The sequence below is a fragment of the Hyaena hyaena genome, unplaced genomic scaffold (genome assembly GCF_003009895.1).
Source record: "Hyaena hyaena isolate Hyena2069 unplaced genomic scaffold, ASM300989v1 scaffold_345, whole genome shotgun sequence".
NCBI classification, from domain to species: domain Eukaryota; kingdom Metazoa; phylum Chordata; class Mammalia; order Carnivora; family Hyaenidae; genus Hyaena; species Hyaena hyaena.
Genome location: NW_024080976.1, coordinates 36,253 through 53,715, shown reverse-complemented (window position 1 = coordinate 53,715; position 17,463 = coordinate 36,253). Strand labels below are relative to the sequence as shown.

The 17,463-nt window shown below is 56.1% G+C and overlaps 1 protein-coding gene across 2 annotated transcripts; it reads right to left on the bottom strand.

Annotated features, from left to right (window-relative positions):
* Positions 1–3,019: 3,019 nt before the first annotated feature.
* On the bottom strand, positions 3,020–17,453 carry MAG (myelin associated glycoprotein). Of its 2 annotated transcripts, XM_039249646.1 has the most exons (12): positions 17,391–17,453; positions 15,540–15,599; positions 15,009–15,077; positions 14,480–14,848; positions 12,724–13,020; positions 12,343–12,600; positions 10,939–11,199; positions 5,786–6,073; positions 5,351–5,447; positions 4,456–4,555; positions 4,191–4,229; positions 3,481–3,543 (listed from the first exon to the last, which is right to left on the bottom strand). In XM_039249646.1, the coding sequence occupies exons 3-11, from the start codon at positions 15,052–15,054 to the stop codon at positions 4,203–4,205; spliced, it is 1,743 nt and encodes a 580-aa protein (XP_039105577.1). In that variant the 5' UTR covers positions 15,055–15,077; positions 15,540–15,599; positions 17,391–17,453; the 3' UTR covers positions 3,481–3,543; positions 4,191–4,202. The 2 variants fall into 2 exon arrangements, with proteins under 2 accessions (XP_039105576.1, XP_039105577.1); XM_039249645.1 differs by lacking the exon at positions 4,191–4,229 and having other exon boundaries at positions 3,020–3,543.
* Positions 17,454–17,463: the final 10 nt, after the last annotated feature.

Below are 17,463 nucleotides of genomic sequence, written 5' to 3'. Positions count from 1 at the left end.
GGGCAACTGTCCTGGCTCACCAACCCCCTTCCAGGCTTGCTGGTTTCCTTCTTGTTCCTAAACATAACAAGTACATTCCCAGCCTGAGCCTTTGCACCTGATCTTGGCTTTTCCCTGGATCCACATTCCCCAGAAATGGACAGAATCCCCTCCCTCACTTCCTTCTGTTCTCTTCTCAAATAACCTCTTTCTAAGATGACAGCCTTACCCAGCACATTCTGTCCAATCTCACTCAGTTTCCTTCTCACTTGCTCACTCTCTAATGAGCACTTGTTTGACTGATTGTCATCTGTCTCTTCCACAGAATGTCAGCCTCATGAAGTCGGAGTTTCTTCTTGGTCACTGTGATATCTCTGGAGCCCAGTATAGGTGCTCAGTAGGCACATAATAGGTGCTCAGTAACCATGTGTCAAAGGATGAGATGAATTCTGGGGGGGTCCAGGAGAGGGGTAAAATGTGATATCCCAAATTCTCGTCCTCCTTGGATGTCATCACTGAATGTTAGTATCTCCTAAGAGGTGGTCTTTGTATCAGATCATTTCGTTTTTCCTAAACTTTAGAGGTTTGCCTATGGCCTTCAGGACTTTTGTCCTGTCTGTCCTTTATTTCATTTATCTCTTTAAACCAATTCACCTGATTGATTTTTTTAAATTATTTTAGAGAGCGAGAATGGGCAGCATGACTGGGGGAAAGAGGCAGAAGGTGAGAAAGAGAGAAGGAATCTTAACCAGGCTCTATGCTCAGCACAGAGCCTGATGTGGGACTTGATCTCATGAAACCATGAGATCATGACCTGAGCCACAATCAGGAGTTGGATGCTTACTCAACTGAGCCACCCAGGCACCTCCACTTGACTGATTTTTTTAAAACTTAGCCTCTGCCTAAGCTTTTATTAAACAAACAAACAAACAAAACAATCACCAGTTTGGTATGTTGCTTTCCTTTTGTTCTGATATATGCTAAATATGAAATGTAAGTATTAATGTCTAAGTTGCTCTCCATTCATCCTGGGATCACTTGGCTTGTCAGCATGGTGCTGAGGCAGCCCTTTGGGCAGCACAGGGTTACTCCAGTCCCTCATTATTAACACTGCTCTGCTCCTCGGGGCGAAGTCCTTAGGGGCTTTCCTACCAGCCCAGACCTGCTGGAGCCAGAGTCTGTTGTCAGAGGACAGGTGTGTCAGGGTGGGGTCCCTGCGTGTGCACTGGAGGTCTGGTCGAAACTTCCCCTATAGCTCCTGTGAAGCTTCTACGATCCTCTGCCTCATCCTCCACCACTCTCCATCCTTACTTTCAGCTCCTGGGATCTTGCCAAATATGTTTCCACTTGGAGCCTTCACACACAGTGTCCCTGTGAGACTTTCCTGTCATTGGGATGCTTCCCCTGACCCCTGAGGCACACTTCTGTCCTGTGCTCTAAAGGCCCCCTTGCACTTCTCTTGGGAGCAGGTGTCACCAATGGCAGTCAGGCATTATATATGAGGTCATTTGTTCAAGACCAAGAGAACTCCGGGAGGAAGGGGCTCAGGCAGGCCTCGGGGTCAGTCCCCTCCCCACCGCTCACAGCCCCACGACCACCCACAGCCCTTTCTTGCACCTGCAAGGGGACTTGCCATTCTAGCTGGAGGCGGCTTCATCACTTTCCCTCCCAACATGGTTTGGTTAGTCCTGCCTCTCAGCCTTGACTTTGACCTCTGTGGTATCCTCTGCCTTCTTCAGAAACCAGGGGAGAACAGCCCGGCCCAGTGCCCGCACCCAAATTGCAGCTCTATCCTCACAGCTTCCGTTCCGTGAACTCTCATTGCTTCTCACCAAGATGGCGGAGTGCACAGTGGAGGGAGCCTGGCTCTGGGCTCAAGCTGGGGCTATACAGCGACCAGCTGGGGGACCTCAAGGAAGTGATTTAACCTTTGTGCCTCAGCTCCCCTAGATTCCCAAACATCAATGCATCAGAATCACCTGGAGGACTCGTCAAAACACAGACTGCTGCCCTCACCCCCCCAACCCCACCCCCTCCCGGCCCCACCCCGAACTTTTAGTTCCTACGGACTGACGCGGGGCCTTGAGGATGTGCCTTTCTAACAGGTTCCCAGGTGACGCTTATGCTGCTGGTACAGGGACCATGTGAGAGCCATTGTCATACTTGTTAGGGAAGGTAAGTGGAGATTAATTAACGTAAATCAAGTGGAACCATGTGGCATATAGTAAGCACTCAACAACTCTTAGTTACTAACACCATTCATACCAGAGAGTCTAGCCCTCTTCACATTCCCAACAGGGGTTATGGAAAAAGAAAAACTGAGCCCAGGGCCTGGCCACTCCATTTCCAAGCCCTGGGACCCTGGGGAAACCACCTCGCTTCTCTGAGCCACAGCGTTTTTATCTTCTCATGGTTGTCCTAGCCATTCCCAGGATAGCCTGAGCTTCTCGATGGGGCATGGTCCACAGCTGATGCCTAATTAATGTTTCTTGAACCAAATGAGTGAGGTGGGAAAGGCTGAAGCTGCAGAGTGTGGCACGAATGAGGGGGGAGGCAGTCAAACCAACACAGGCTCATTAAACAGTGAGATCTGCGGTCACCCCAACCTGCAGAGCACAGGAGGGAATGTCAGTGAGTGAAGGGGCCAGACTCAGCTCACAGCCGCCAGCCCAGAGCAGTCGGCCTGGGCTCAGGGCTAGAATTCCTGGGCCCAGGGCCCCACACGGGGCCTTGCAGAGGGCGAGGAGGGCGATGGTAGGCTCTCCTAGGATGGATCGGGAATCATCAGGATCACAGCACCTGGGTGGCTCAGTCGGTTAAGCGTCCAAATCTTGCTTTCTGCTCAGGTCACCACATCACAACTCTGTGACACTGAGCTCCATGTGGGGCTCTGTGCTGACCACGCAGAGCCTGCTTGGCATTCTCTCCCTCCCTCTCTCTCTCTCTCTCTCTCTGCTCCTCCCCCACTCACAATGTCTCTGTCTCTTTCAAAATAAATAAACCTTAAAAACTTAAAAAAGAAAAGTCATCAGTATCTAGATAGGTATTCGGATTCAGGGCATTTATTTCATGTCCTTCTGTACAGACCCTGGGGCGGGGTGTAGGGGCAGAAGACCAGGCAAGGGGCAGCAATAAATAACATGGACGGACAGACGGAGCTCCCCTCTGGACAGATGAGGTTAAAGGAGGTTAGAGAGGAGCCACAGTGAGGAGTGGGTGCTGGCAGGGGCGGGGACAGCTGGGAAGGAGGGGAGTCGAGGCCCCAGGACCTCACGGTCACCTGCCCCAGCCCTTTCCTGCCCCAGCCCTCACCGCTCTGGGGAGCAAGGGAGCCCACAGCCAGTAGTGGCCGATGAGGGTTCCAAGGGAGGGGTGGCCACACCGGCTGCCCCCACCCCCTCACTTGACACGGATTTCAGCATACTCGGCCAGCTCCTCTGTCAGGGTGTAGCTGTCCTTGGTGGGCCGTTTTCCCAGGTCCGAGTGAGAATAGCTCAGGTCCAGCTCTGGGGGTTCCCCCCGAAGGCCCAGCAGCCTCCTCTCTGATCCCAGTCGCCTCTCGCTCTAGGAACAGAACCAGCCCATTAGGAGCGACTTCCAGAGGGTGCAGTTACTTGTGCCTGCATGGCCCCCGGGTTGAGTCCCAAAGGCCCTCATGAATGAACCTCCTTTCTCAGTCCCCAGTTCCCACCCCAGGGCCTTTGCCCATGCCGGTGCCCCGACACACAACCACCTCCTCCATGCTAAGCGCGAAAGTCACCTACAAATTCAATGTCTCCAGAAAGTCCTCTTTAGCATAGGGATTTGAAGGGCACTGAGTCAACCCAGAGCATCTTCCCAGATTAAGGCCACCTAGTCGGGATCCCCCCCTTCCCAAATATTTGTAAATGCCTGGCTCAGGGCGTCCTTCCCCTATGTTTGGGTCTGGTGCGGCTCCCCTCCTCAGGCTGGGAGCTCCTGCAGGTGGGACTCTGGCTTCCCTGCCACGTGCCCCATCCTGGCCCCCACCCTTTGGACACAGACACAGGACAGCGGCCACAGACAGAAGGGAGCAGCAACAGGACAGAATAGACAAGGCCAGGAGTGCTGGGCAGGCCCGGACTTGACCGGAAGCCGTCCTGGATGCCTGGCAAGAACGTACACACATGCACGCCAACCCCACAGCCCGACACGGGCCCAGAGGCGGGCACACTGAGGCCCCCGGAACCTACCTCCTGGGGCGCTCATTCCAGGGTAGAGACCTCTCTGGACTATTGGAGAAGGAAATGCAGTCATAGACCCGGGTGGGGCGGACAAGGGCCCCCTTCACAGCCGCAGCCAGCCCAGGTGCAGCCAGCCCCCTGCACTTCCTCCCTGCCCCTTCCGAGCGGCCAGCCTCCCTGCTGCCCCTTGGCCCCCCAGGCTCTCCCAGACCCTCCGTGTCCCTGGCACCCGGGTCCTCCAGCTAAGCTGGAGCCACAGGCGTCTGGCCCTCACCTCATACTTCTCTGGCGCCCCAGAGATGCGGAAGTCACTGCTGAACAGGACCGGAGGGTTGTCCCCCGCCGAGAAGCTGGGGCTCTCTGTCACATTCTTTCTGCAGGGCAGGACATGTCAGTCCCTGTCCCTTCCATTTCTGCACCCCAGCTACCTTAGGAGTTTCACTCAAGGGACCCCACAGCTGTTCCCAGCCTTCTCTCTAACATGGGGCAGATGGCCTCTTCAGAATGACCAGCCTCTTCCTGTCCCCCACTGCCCATCCCCCCGCCCGGTCCCTGCCACTCTTCAGGACCCCGGTCTAGCTTCTTGGGGTTCTTCTCAGGTGCTCGGGCCCCATCACCCCGTCTTCTGCCAGGATGTGGGACAGAAAGATTAGCCCACTCTCGGGAGAGCTGCTGTGCGTGTGCCACAAGGCAGAGAAAGGGCACAGTTGTGGCAGGCGGGTGTGGCTTGGGGCTGAGGGGGGTGTTTTTGTTGCCAGAAACGAGGTGTGTAGTCACTGGGGCCCTGGAACCACCTGGGGCTGAGCCCGTGGCTGCGAGCCCTGGGTAGCTGGAGAACCACCCCCCCCCCCCCCCGCCCCATCACACCACGGCCTGTGCAGAAGGAGGGCTCCTAGAGGGCAGGAGGCCACAGCAGAGAACATGGAGGACAGGGACCCATCAGGGCAACGTGGCCCCCCGGGCACTGGCATGCCTGGAATGGCAGTGGCTCGTGCTTGCGGGAGCCTCCCTCCTCCATCCTTCCAAACGGTCTGGGAGCAGAGTCCACCCTCCCACACAACACAGACAGGGCGGCCCTCCTTCGCCTACCCGCAGCCTCTAACTGCCTCCCCGCCTCCCTAGCCCCGGGAGACTCCCCACCCCCAGATGAGTCCCCGCAGGCCACTCACTTTCTCCGTGTCTGGGTAATGTAGCAGACGATGGCAATTAGGATGGCAAAGGCGACCACGGCTCCCACGGGGCCGATCTTGGCCCACATCAGGCGGTCTGAGGATAGAAGACCCAGGGCCCCTCAGGGCTGGTGGGGGTAGTGAGGACACCCGGGTTCTTAGGAGCCAGGCCAGGGCAGAGGTGATAGTGAAAATATTCACATAGCTGGTGTGTCCTTGCACTGACTGCCTGGCCTGGAGGGCTTGGCTGCTGGAGGGCCAGGAGAGGACGCAGCAGAGCACAGGCAAACTCAGGGCAGCCCCTCCTTGTCACCCGGAAAGGGCATCTTTACCACTCGATCAAGCCACATGCTCGGTAGGCCTTGGGAGGGCAGCTTGGGTCCAAGAGAACCCCCTCCTTCCCCGTGGCTCCCAGTCCCAGACCGCCCCACTCACGGGCTCCCTGGAAAGGCAGCTCCAGGCTCTTGGTGCCATAGAGGTTGCGGGAGGTGCAGATGACCCGGGGCGGGGCCTGGGCCTGTCCCCGCAGCGTGAGGATGCTGGTGAGCAGGAGGCCGCTGCGCTCCGAGTACACGAACTCTCGCTCAGTCTCGTTCACGGTCACGTTGCGAGAGGGCAGCTCGAAGGCCACGGACGGCTCCGGGTTGGATTTCACCACGCACAGGCACTGCACTGTGTCCCGCGCCGCTGCACAGTGGGACTCCAGGAGGATCACAGGGGCGACTGCAGGGGCAAGAAAGACCAGGACTCAGGGGACCGGAGACGACCGAGGCTCAGCCTCGGGGGACTCCTTGGCGGACGGCCGAGGGCAGTGGTAGCTGCGTGTCCTCCTCTGCCAGATCTCTTGCACCCTCTCTAACTTTGTTTACCTTGTAAAACACAATGAGATCATGATGCACCCCTCCCCCCCACCCCATGTCACTTACAGTGAAATCCAAATTCATTTCCTGGTTTTGCAAGCCTCTCCCACCCACCGAGGGACGCAGCTGCACTAATCTTCTCTCACCGTGGCTCCTTCCCGGCAGCACTAGCCTCCTCACTCTTTCTAGAGCTCATGGAGCTTTTTCCCAGCTCGGGGTCTTTGGGTTCCCCCCTCAGCCCGGAACACTTCCTTGACACCTGCTGAACTCAGTCCCTTACTCTATTCAGGCTCTGCTCAGATGACACGTCTTTCGGCTACCACTCACGGAAACCATGCCTCGCTTCACTATGTCCTGCCCGTCAGGTTGGGGTTTTACCCCCAACCATGTTAGATTATTGATATGGCTGGTCTCTTACGTCCATCAAAACAGGCTATCACTCTGTCTCCACGCTTAGAACGCGCCTTTCACATAGCGGAGCTCTGTAACATGGGCATGGGCTGCAGAATTCCGGGGGCTCCCCTTTCTGGCCCCCCCGTAGATACCCCTGCCGACTCCTTAGAGCCCCCTTGCATCCTGACCGTCCCTCCCTCGGGGGGGTCCTCCGCGGCCGCTGGCACCAGCCCCCACCCTCCACCCAAGATCATGGTGTTGAGCCTCCCTTTGCTGCCATTTGTATTACAAAAATGGGACTGGTCTGGATTTTCTGTTCATTTTCCAAAGTACGATATTATAATAGGATCTTGAATGTTGCTTTTTTAAAATTTAAATCCAAGTTAGTTAACTTGAATGTTTCTTTTTATTTTATTTCTAAAATTGTTGCTATGTTTATTTATTTTTGAGAGACAGAGAGAGAGGCTGAAGGAGGAGTAGAGTGAGGGAGACAGAGGATCTGAAGTAGGCTCTGCGTTGACCACACAGAGCCTGACACAGAGCTCGAACTTACAAACTGCGAGATGACCTGAGCCGAAGTCAGACACTTAACCGACTGAGCCAGCCAGGTGCCCCTGAATGTTGCTTTTTAAAACTATGCTCTCTTTCCCTCCTGAAGATTCTAGCGCTAGAGTCCGCTCACTCTAGACTGAGCTCTGGTTCTCAGTCCTGACCAAAACCCACTGATACATGGGCAAAAGACTCTCAGGCCATCAGTCTCCTACTTATTTTCAATTTCCAGGAAAAAAAAAAAAGAAGAAGCAAGTCACAGTGATGGACCAGGAGTCACGTGACCGGATTCAAACTAGTGATTCCAGTCTGAACCTCAGTGTGTTCCTGCATCTAAATCTAGATAATTAAACATATACAGGCTCCAATTCTGCCCCGGCAGACATGCACTGTGCTTGCTGTGGTGTTAACGAGTTAACACACCACAGAGTAAATTAATAATGACAAACCTGAACCAACAGCTATTACATTAAAAAACAAAAAACAAACAAACAAAAAAACCCTTTCATTCAAGACTGCACTGCTGTGCTCCGGCGACAGCATCCGGCCACCCTGCCCACATGTGCTCAGTATCTCTGCAGCTTTGCAGGCAGCCTTGGGATGCCTAGGAAACCCTGACTGACCCTATACAGACCCCGAGTTCCACAAAGAATGGGGAGTTTGGTGAGGGATAGCTTTGGCTTGAAGCCCAGCTCTGCCCCGATCGGGCCATTCAGCTTTCCTGAGGTGTCCAGGAGAGAGTTGGTTTTTGTTTGTTTGTTTGTTTTGTTTTTAATATTTTATTTATTTCTAGGAGAGAGAGACAGCATGAGCAGGGGAGGGTCAGAGAGAGAGGGAGTCACAGACTCTGAAACAGGCTCCAGGCTCTGAGCCGGCAGTCAGCACAGAGCCCGACGCGGGGCTCGAACCCACGAACTGCGAGAACATGACCTAAGCGAAAGTCGGACGCTTAACCGACTAAGCCACCCAGGCGCCCCTCCACGAGAGAGTTTTTATCCATGCAAACAGGAGTATTGGTCCTTACTGGAAAGGAGCTACGTGAACTCTGAAGATGGGCTCAAGTGCGAGGCTCCTGAGGATTTAGGATGAGAGAAACAGGACCATTCCAGCAGAGGGAGCATGTGAGCAAAGCCTCGGCAGCAGGAAAGGCAGGGCGGGCATCCAGCCCGCAGTCCAAGGGAGAGATTAGCTGGGAATGACACCTCAGTCTTTCGGAGCACATAGGACATGTCAGACAAGGCACTGTGGGGGCTCACTAATCTCCGCAGTCTTCACAACCGCCTTTGGGGCGAGCTACTGCCCTCATACCCATTTTTCAGTGGAGAGGCTCAGCAAAGGTGAAGCCACTTGGCTGGGATCATGCAGCAACGTGGGGACAGAGCTGAGCTGCTGACCAGCTCTGTCTGGTGCTGGACACCAGTTTCTTTCTATTAAACTGAGGTGAAGAACCGTCCCTCACAATTACGTTGCTTCCAGACCAAAATAGGTCAACGTGTGCCGATGGCTCTGACTAGTCCCCTGCACACAAGCGCTCCGTAGAGGTGAGTACCGTCTGCATGTCCCACGCTGTGCTGGCCCTGGGATCAGCACGTAAGAGGGAAAACCTGGCACTTAGGACACCCGCCATGGTCAGTGAGCATGAAACCCCTGGTGCTACGGGCCAAAGCCTTCGGGGGATAGAAAGGGGCTTTGGTGAAGCCTAAAGGGCTCAGCAGGTGTTGGGGGCAGGGCAGGTGGGGGGCACAGCTGCTCCTCAACTCCAGCAGAATGAAGGCCTTCCACTCCAAATGTGTTTGTGATCAAAAGAAGCCAGATTGGAGCACCTGGGTGGCTCAGTCAGTTACGTGGCCAACTTCCACTCAGGTTATAATCTCGCAGTTTGTGGGTTCAAGCCCCACATCGGGCTCTGTGCTGACAGCTCATAGCCCGGAGCCTGCTTTGGGTTCTGTGTCTCCCCTCTCATCTAGCCCTCCCCTTTCATGCTCTGTCTCTCAATAATAAATAAACGTTAAAAAAAAAAAAAAAAGAAGAAGGGCCCTTGTGGAGATGAGCACAGGGTGTTATATGGAAACCAACTTGACAATAAACTATTTTAAAAATAAAAATAAAAATAGATATTTAAAGAAAAGAAGCCAGATTAAGTACGTCCTTGGGTCCCAAGGGCTGCGGGGAGGTGAAGCAGCCAGAGGTTTGAGAGCTGAGGCAGATGAGAGTCCAGAAGGATCCTGGCTCTAAACAACCTTCCTAGCTGCATGCATTCTGACCTTGGTTTTCTCCTCCCTCAAAGAAGAGATGATGACGGCACATACATGCTTCACAGGGGGACCACAGAGGCTCAGCAAAGTAGCACCTGCAGAGGTTATAATCCTGCCCGGAGCAGACCATTCATGACCACTCATTCTTATTACATAGGAGTCTGTGACTACAAATGTATGTGAGCTGGGGTGGTGTGTGCGTTTGGCGGCTTCCATCAGATTCTCTGGGGGTCCTCTGACTCTGAAATTTAAGATCCGCTGGCTTAGGGTGTGACAGGGAAAGGGGGTGAAGCAGCAGGAGGAAGCCGGGCCCAGGAGGGCAAGCGTGGAGAAAGCAGAGGACCCCACCACACGCGATCACCTCGGATGCCGCGAGCAGAGAATGTGTGCAGAGGCGAAAGGCTAGCAGAACCCCTCTGCCGTGGAAGGCGGCCTCCAGAAATAATCTGTATCTACCACGTGCTGATCATCGCCACATACACGGTATTGGGTATGGACTGTGCTCAATACCTTCCGGCAAACTTGTGTGGTGGGGACCGCTGTGGAGGGGGGGGTGTTAATGGAAGCGGGGAGTGGTAAAGTCTGGAGACGAGTGTCAGAGGGCCAGGCAGGAGCCAAAAGGGAAGCAGGGGAGATGGAAATATGGAGATGACACTCCAGAGGGAATTGCGGCAGGACAGGGAGCGGAAATTCCCTCAAGGTGACTTGGGAGCCACGGCCCCGAATGCCGGCCCATGCCAGGGTGGGGGCAGGGCTGCTAGTGGTGATGTCGGGGGAGGTGCTGGTTGCCAGCGGAATGATGAGTTTCATTTCGAAGACAGTCAGCTTTCTATGTGCATCCATCCCACCTCTCAGGCTATTAGCTGTATCTGCTAATAAAGCTGGGTGACCTCTTGGTCCCCTCCCCTACATCGCAGAGACACACTGCCCTCTGCACAGAACAACTCTTTGATCAATGTATTCGGATGTAGTAACAGAGGATGAGGTCAACTATGGCAGCACAGAAAAGTGGAGCCAGACTGCCTGGATGTGAACCGTTTTCTGGCTGTGTGACTTTGGGGAAGTGGCATAACCTCTCTGGGCCTTGGTTGCTTCTCTGGAAACTGGAGAGAGGAATAGAACCTTCCTCGTGGGAATGTCTATGAGGAGGAAATGAGTGGATCCCTGTACAGAGCTTCCGGCAATGCCTGGTACACAGCAATGCAGCACAGGGGTGAGATGTCGTGGTTACTGTTGAATGCAAAGGGGCCGCGGCACACAATCCAGAAGTCTCTATGGTGAAAAGCGTGCCCCAGGATGTGAGAACACAGTAGTCTCAGGGGGGACTTTTAATTTCTTGCCGTGGATTCAGCCTCCCTACCTTCCCCATTCTCATCTGCTGGTGCAGAGCTGACCCCGGGTTGGGACGCGTGCAAGTTTTCCAGTAATCCAGGTGCCCCCACTGAACCATCCACCGAGGCGGGGAATGTGGAAGGAGATCAAGTCCAGCCGGCTGTCAGCAGGGGAAGGGGAGAGGGGGTGGGGTACTCACACTCCACGGACAGGTTGAAGGTGGTGGCCCTCTGGCCATACTGGTTCTCAGCCACACACCAGTACTCCCCATCGTCCTCAGGCGTGACGGCAGGCAGCTCCAGCTGTAGCTCGCTCTCGTAGATGACCGTGGCCAGAATCTGCTTCTCCTTGAAGATGGTGAGAATAGGATCCGGGTTGCTCTGTGTGGAGCACAAGATGGAGACCGTCTCCCCCTCCACGGCCACCATTGTCCCGTTCACCATCGGCTTCCGGGGTGCATCTGGGGGGCAGGACAGGGGGCCGATGGTCAGAAGCCAAGGGTGCCTCTTCTGCCAGCCAACTCCCAGCCCCAGTGTGACCCCATCTACCCCACCCGAGCGCACCTGCTCAGGGTGGCTCAGGTGACCCCTGTTCTGGTTATCAACACGGGCTCTGCAGCTGAGTACTTGTGGTCGTGTCTCAGCTCTGCGCCTTCCCAGCTGTGAGTGGACCCATCTCCTAAACTCCCTGGGCTCCTAACCTCTCCGGGCCTCATTGTTCTCATCTGGAAACTGCGCTTCATCAGAGTCCCAACCTCACAGGAGCCACTGAGAACCTAACTGACAGGCACCATTTTAACCTGAACAAGGGAAGATGAAGATTTCCCAACCACGTGAGTAGACCCTATGTAAGTCAACAAATACATAGGAGGCAAGATGGGGATAAGTGCTTTGAAGAAAAATTAACGTGATGGGAAATCAGAGAGTTACAGTTTTCACTGGGATGGGAAAGGGATGGTAAGGCAAGGCCTCCCTGAGTCTAGAAGAAGGGGGCCAGGGCCAGCCATGGGGATGTCTGGAGGAAGAGTATTTGTGTAAAGCACTCAGAAACTGCTGAGTAAATCTTGGCGGTAGCTGTCATTATTATTATCTGCAGCCCTGGGCATTTTGCCTCAATAAATACTTGTGAATGAGTGAATGAATGAATGACCTCTCCTCGGTTCCTGACAAAGAACCTCATCTGACCAGCCCCTCCCCACGGGACTCCATAACATACACAGTGCAGGCAAGGGGCTGGCTGAGGACTGGGGCCCCCTCCTTCCTCCCACTAGAACCACAATGGGGCTCATTTTGAAATGCAGATTTCCAGGGCCAAGACCTCCTCCCAGAGCAGCCAAGGCTGTCCGGGGAAACTGAGGCTTCCCTGGGCTGTGGGGCTCCATCTGTCTTCCCACCCTGTCCCAGGAGGAGAGTGGCGCACAGTAGGTGTTCACCAGATACTTGTGGGACACATGCAGGAACGCCTTGACCTGAAGCCCTCCTCTCCATCTTCACCTCCACCGTGTTTATGGTCTGGAGGAGCCCTCCCCGGCAGTGCCTGCGCGAGGCCAGTTTCCCCAGTCTCTCTGCCCCAGGGCCGCTGCGGGCGTGTGCAGGACACTCACACATGACACTGAGCCCCACGGTGCGGTTCTCCTGGCCATAGGCGTTCTCTGCCAGGCAGGCGTAGACGCCGTCCTCCGCGGGGGTCACCTCTTCCAGATCCAGGAACAGGCTCTCAGCCACCGCCTCCCGGAGCACCGAGCCGTCCCGCATCCAGGTCAGCAGCGGCAGCGGGTTGCTGTCAGCCCCACAGAGCAGGCTGACATGCGAGCCCTCGATGGCCTCCACCGAGGCGTTCATCTCCACGATTGCCGGGGGATCTGAGGCCGGGGGGAGGGGGGGCACAAGCGTGGGGTCAGTGGGCTGGGGACGCGGACTCCGCCCCCCCGCCCTAACCGCCCCCCCTCTGCCTCCCTGCCCCACCCCCCCGCCCCCAGGCTCACACTTGACGTCCAGGCTGGCGTAGCCCTCGAACTGCAGGGTAGTGTTGGGGAAGGAGGCCTGGCAGCCCAGCCGGTGGCCGTTGGCCTCCCGAGTGGGCACGAAGTGTAGCAGCGACACCTGCACCCAGGTGCCCTCGTCCTCGCGCAGCCGACCCAGCACGGTGGGCTCCCCCAGCCCGTCGTGGCCCAGCCAGCTCAGCTCCGGGCGCAGCTCTGGACAGTTGTCAGGCACCATGCAGCTGACCTCGACTTCCCTGCCTGCCACCACCTCCGGGGGGACCACGATGTTGGGGGTGTCTAGATGAGAGGGGAGGGGGGAGAGCTGAGGAAGCAGCATTGGGCTACAGGACACCTCTACCTTGGTACCTGGTCCCCTCTCCATCCTTGGATTCAGAATTCCCCCCAGCCTTCTCTCCTCCTGTTACTTGTCACCCAGGGGTCCCCCACAGTCAACCACAGGTGTGCAAGAATGAAACTAAGGTTCTGATGCCCAAGTACTTGACAGTAGTTTGACTTGCCAGTCCTTCTGGCCGTGCTAGTAAGTGGGTAATATTATTTTGCTCATTTTTGAGATGAGGAATCCTACAGAGGCCACAGCTAATGTGGAGTAAAACTGAACTTCAAACCCTATTAGTCTGGCTTCATCATCTGTGCTCTGGATACGACGTTATATCCCTTAAGAAACTTCTCTCCGGGGCGCCTGGGTGGCTCAGTCAGCTAAGGGTCCTACTTCAGCTCAGGTCATGATCTCACGAGTCACAGGTTCAAGCCCTTGGTCAGGCTCTGTGCTGACAGCTCAGAGCCTGGAGCCTGCTTCTCTCCCTGCCCCTGCCCTGCCTGCACTCTGTCTCTCTCTCTCTCTCTCAAAAATAAATAATAAATGTTAAAAATAACTTTTCTCCTTCCCTGTGTTTTCTTTGGTTTATTTTCCTTGTGAGTGTGGTGTGTCCCGCAGATGTGTCCATGTCTGGCTGTGCCAGTGGGATCTCTTTCTGCATCGTGGCTGTGATCTGGCTCATTTAGACTCTGTGCTGACAGGAAACCCAAATCTAAGGGCTCCATGCTATAGGGCCTCTCAGACATTAGGCAGCGTGCCCTACTCTGATTGCCAAATCTGTCCCAGAACTGCATTTTATTTGGCCTAAATTTAGGATTAAAAAAAAAAAAATCTGAATCAGCAGAGCTGATGTTTAGGAATTAGGAGATTACACAGAAAAATACACAGTTCTGGTTTCTCTTAAAAATTCAGACTGCCCGAGGGCAATATCTGTGCATTCTCCCACATCACCAGTTACCCCAGCAGGGTCCCCTGTGCCAGGCGCTGCTCTGAGCTCTCAATAACCATTCACTCAGTGAGCTGTAAGTGCTATTTGCACCCCCATCTTACAGAAGAGGAAAGCACTGCCCAGAGAAGGTAAGCAACTTGTCCACAGTCACCCAGCTAACACAGGGATCCAGAGGCCTTACCCCTAACCCCTGGGCTCCACTGCATTTCTCCTAGTTGTTTCTAGAAGAGGAAGAGCGCTCACATTCATCTCTGAGGGCAACAGGACCATCTGGGGCCCTACTTTGCTGTCGTCTGCCTGGTCCGCGCGGGTGTTCCGGTTTGCACCCCGCGCCGCAGCCAGACCGAGAAGTCCCCGGACCTGCCAGCCCAGACCTCCCTGGAAAGGTCCTGGGGAGGCCTCTGTGCTGCCCCCAGCACCCCCCGGCACTGCCTCAGCCCCCAGCCCCCGCACACCCTCTGGGGACTCACTGATGATGTCCAGGACGCTGTGCTCAGAGAAGGTGTACTGGTTGTAGCCCCCGAGGTCCCCGCGGAAGTAGTACTTGCCGCCCAGCTCCGGGCTGAGGCTGCTGAGCAGGAGGGTGCAGTTGCGCATGCCCAGGTCCCCCAGGAGGCGGCTGCGGCCCTGGAAGCTCTCGTGCACGACTTGGGTTCGAGACTTGAAGACCACGGGGGGATAGTTTTTCGGGTAGGGGCTGTTGAAGTACCAGACGCCATGCACGACCGCCGGCCGCAGCTCGTCGGGGAAGTCAAAGCGGCAGGGGATGGAGACGCACGTGCCCTCGAAGGCAGAGATGGACGAGGGCATCCAGGCACCCCAGTGACCCCCTCGGGAGGCTGCAGGCAAGCAGGACCACTGAGGTGGAAGGACACATCTTCCCTGATCACCGCCCCGCCCCCACTTCCATCGCCTGCCACGCCCCAGGGGTCCAGGGGCCCACAGAAACAACCCCAGCCTGCTCAGCGCCCCAGGACCCCCAGCACCCCTAGCTCGTACCTGAAATCATAATCCAGAACAGAGGCAGTGTCGTGAGGAATATCATTTTGTACAGCAAGCGAGCTACAGCTGGAGAGGGGAGAGGTCAGAACTAAAGGCCAGGGGAGGGGCGAGGGGTGCTTCTATTAAGGCCTCAGGAAGGGCCTGTTCAGATGTTAGCTGCTGCTGGTATTACCTGTTATTGCAAACATTTCTATGACATTGACCACGTACCAAGCCTCAGTGCTTTACTCTGCTATATTAATTCATTTGATCTCTTTGAGGTAGATGCAGTTATAACCCACACTTTATAGCTGAGGTTAAGTCACTTGCCCAAGGCCACACAGCCTATAAGTGGCAGAGTTAGGATTTAAGCTTTGTCTGCCTAGCTCTGGGGTCCGCAGACTTAACCACCGAACTACCCTGATAATTATCCTCATTGTCCTAATGCCCCTGGGCATCTCCAGAAAGTAAGGACAGAGCCAGGGCTGGGCCAGCTGCAGGAAGCAGGGGAAGCCAGGGGGAAAGAGAAGTTGGAACCCTGCCCCTCACCTCCGTCTCCCTGAGTTGGGAATGTCTTCCGGTCTCACTTGAAGCAGTCAGCCAGCCAACCTGGAACGAGAATCAGACAGGTGCCCCCCTGCCGCCCTCTTTCAGGGTCCGCTATGAGTGGTGACCGCTGTAAGGCTGCCCGTGTGGTGCTCTGATGCTCAGGACCCTCCCACACAGCCCGGCAGCTACTTTGTGGCCACGGCCCACCCCAAGCTATGATGGCTAAGAACTCTGGGGAGGGAAGGGGGAGCGGCAGAGCATTGGGGTTGGGGGGGAGGCGGGCAGGGCGGTGAGTGGGGTGAGGGAGCAGATGTCCCACGGCTGAGGCCTGGGGGTGGCAGGCAGGGACCCGGCCCATCAATGACTGGGTTTCACAGCATCAGCATTCCCGGCATGCCGCGGGAATTCCTGCCGCCCTCTCCCACCCCACAGACAGCCCCTGGTGTCCCCACCCTCCCATCCCAGAGGCCTGGCCCGGTACAAAAGAGCCCTGTTCACTCAGGATGAGGGTGTCTCATCCAGGGGGGCTTCTCGGGTAGGTGGGATGGGAGAAGAGTCGGGCACTCCTGGCGGGGCTCCGAGAAGGGCGGGGCAGGACCAGGGGTTGGGAGTCGGTGAGTCCCTGGCACCCGGCTGCTCTGTGGGTCGCCTCAGGGTCGAAGCCAGTGTTTCCAAGTGGCTGCCTTTCCTGGCCTCCGCTGCCCTTCTTCCCACGGACACAGACGTATGCACAGTCAGACACATGCAAATGCTGCTACGAAATGTGACAGACCTAGACCCGACCAGAAGGATAGGCTCACACGGCAGAGACTCGGGCGCACACTGGTCAGAGCCCTGCACCCGCAGACAGGCACTGAGACCCCTGCTCCCGTAGAACGCGCTGACACACACACAGTCCCAGAAGCATGCTGCGTGGCCCACACCTGGGCTGGCGTGGGCACGGCATTCAGGCGCACGCATGGACCTGCCTGCTGGCCAGGCTCACAAAGGGACACTGACCCACACACACACTGGGGTGTAGCTAAGGACAGACACACCCTGATGGACACGTGGCCGATGCCACCCTCGCCCCTGTGACAGGAAGGCACAGGAGATTGACACAGGTGAGGGCCAGCCACAGGACCCAGGCTGACTTGTGAAACAAGCTTGTAGACCACCAGATTTTCATGGGGGGTAAAAACTGGTTCCTGGGGTGCGGGCCAGAAAAGTCTTAGCAGTTACAATGCAGTCTGAAGTCTCGAAAGGGCCGCAGTGCATTAACACACATACGGTATATCTGCAGTAATAACATTCCGTGGCGGGAGTGGGAAACACGGTCTGCAACTTTTCCTTAGTGGGGTGTAACGAGAACAAGGTTGAGGAACACCGATGTAGATCAAGGCTGACCCAGGGGAGGTGTGTGTGTGCGGGCACGTGCACACATACGCACGCCTGTGGCACCAGGCGCTAGAACTTGCTCACTCGCAGCGCCCCACCCCCACCCCCTCACAGACAGCAGGATGCAGGTATCTGATCACCTGCCCCAGACCACTTCCGTCGACCTCAGGAGCCCTAGGGCGGCCTTTCCCGTAGAACGCCCACCGCGGGGATGCTGAGGAGGGCCCTTCGTCCCTCTTCTCTGTGGCTTCTTCCCTAAGCCCTTTCACTGTCCCTGCCGTGGTCCCAGCCCCTTCCCAAAGCACTCCCGAGCAGTACCCCGCTCCATCCTAAAATGGTTGCCCTTGCTGGTGACCATCCATGGCCCGGAGCACCTGGCCTTACGCATGCTTCCGGGTGCCCCTTGCCGCCCCCCTCAGCCCCAGTCCCCTGCCCTCCACCTCATTGGTGGCCCCTCTTGGCCGCGGTACTCACTTGGATGCTCTTGCTTCTGCACCCTCTGCTCCACCGGCCCAGCTCACAGTCCCCTGGTCTCCCAGGGTCCAGC

Bases quoted from the DNA above. Each gene is read 5' to 3' on its own strand.
- MAG (XM_039249645.1), bottom strand. From the start codon at position 15,054: ATGATATTCCTCACGACACTGCCTCTGTTCTGGATTATGATTTCAG. The intron at 12,601-12,723 runs GTGAGCCTGGGG...CCCCGGCCTCAG, and splicing joins CGCCAGCCTGGACGTCAAGT to ATCCCCCGGCAATCGTGGAG. The intron at 5,448-5,785 runs GTGAGTGGGGCG...TTCTATCCTCAG, and splicing joins GCTGCCTTTCCAGGGAGCCC to ACCGCCTGATGTGGGCCAAG.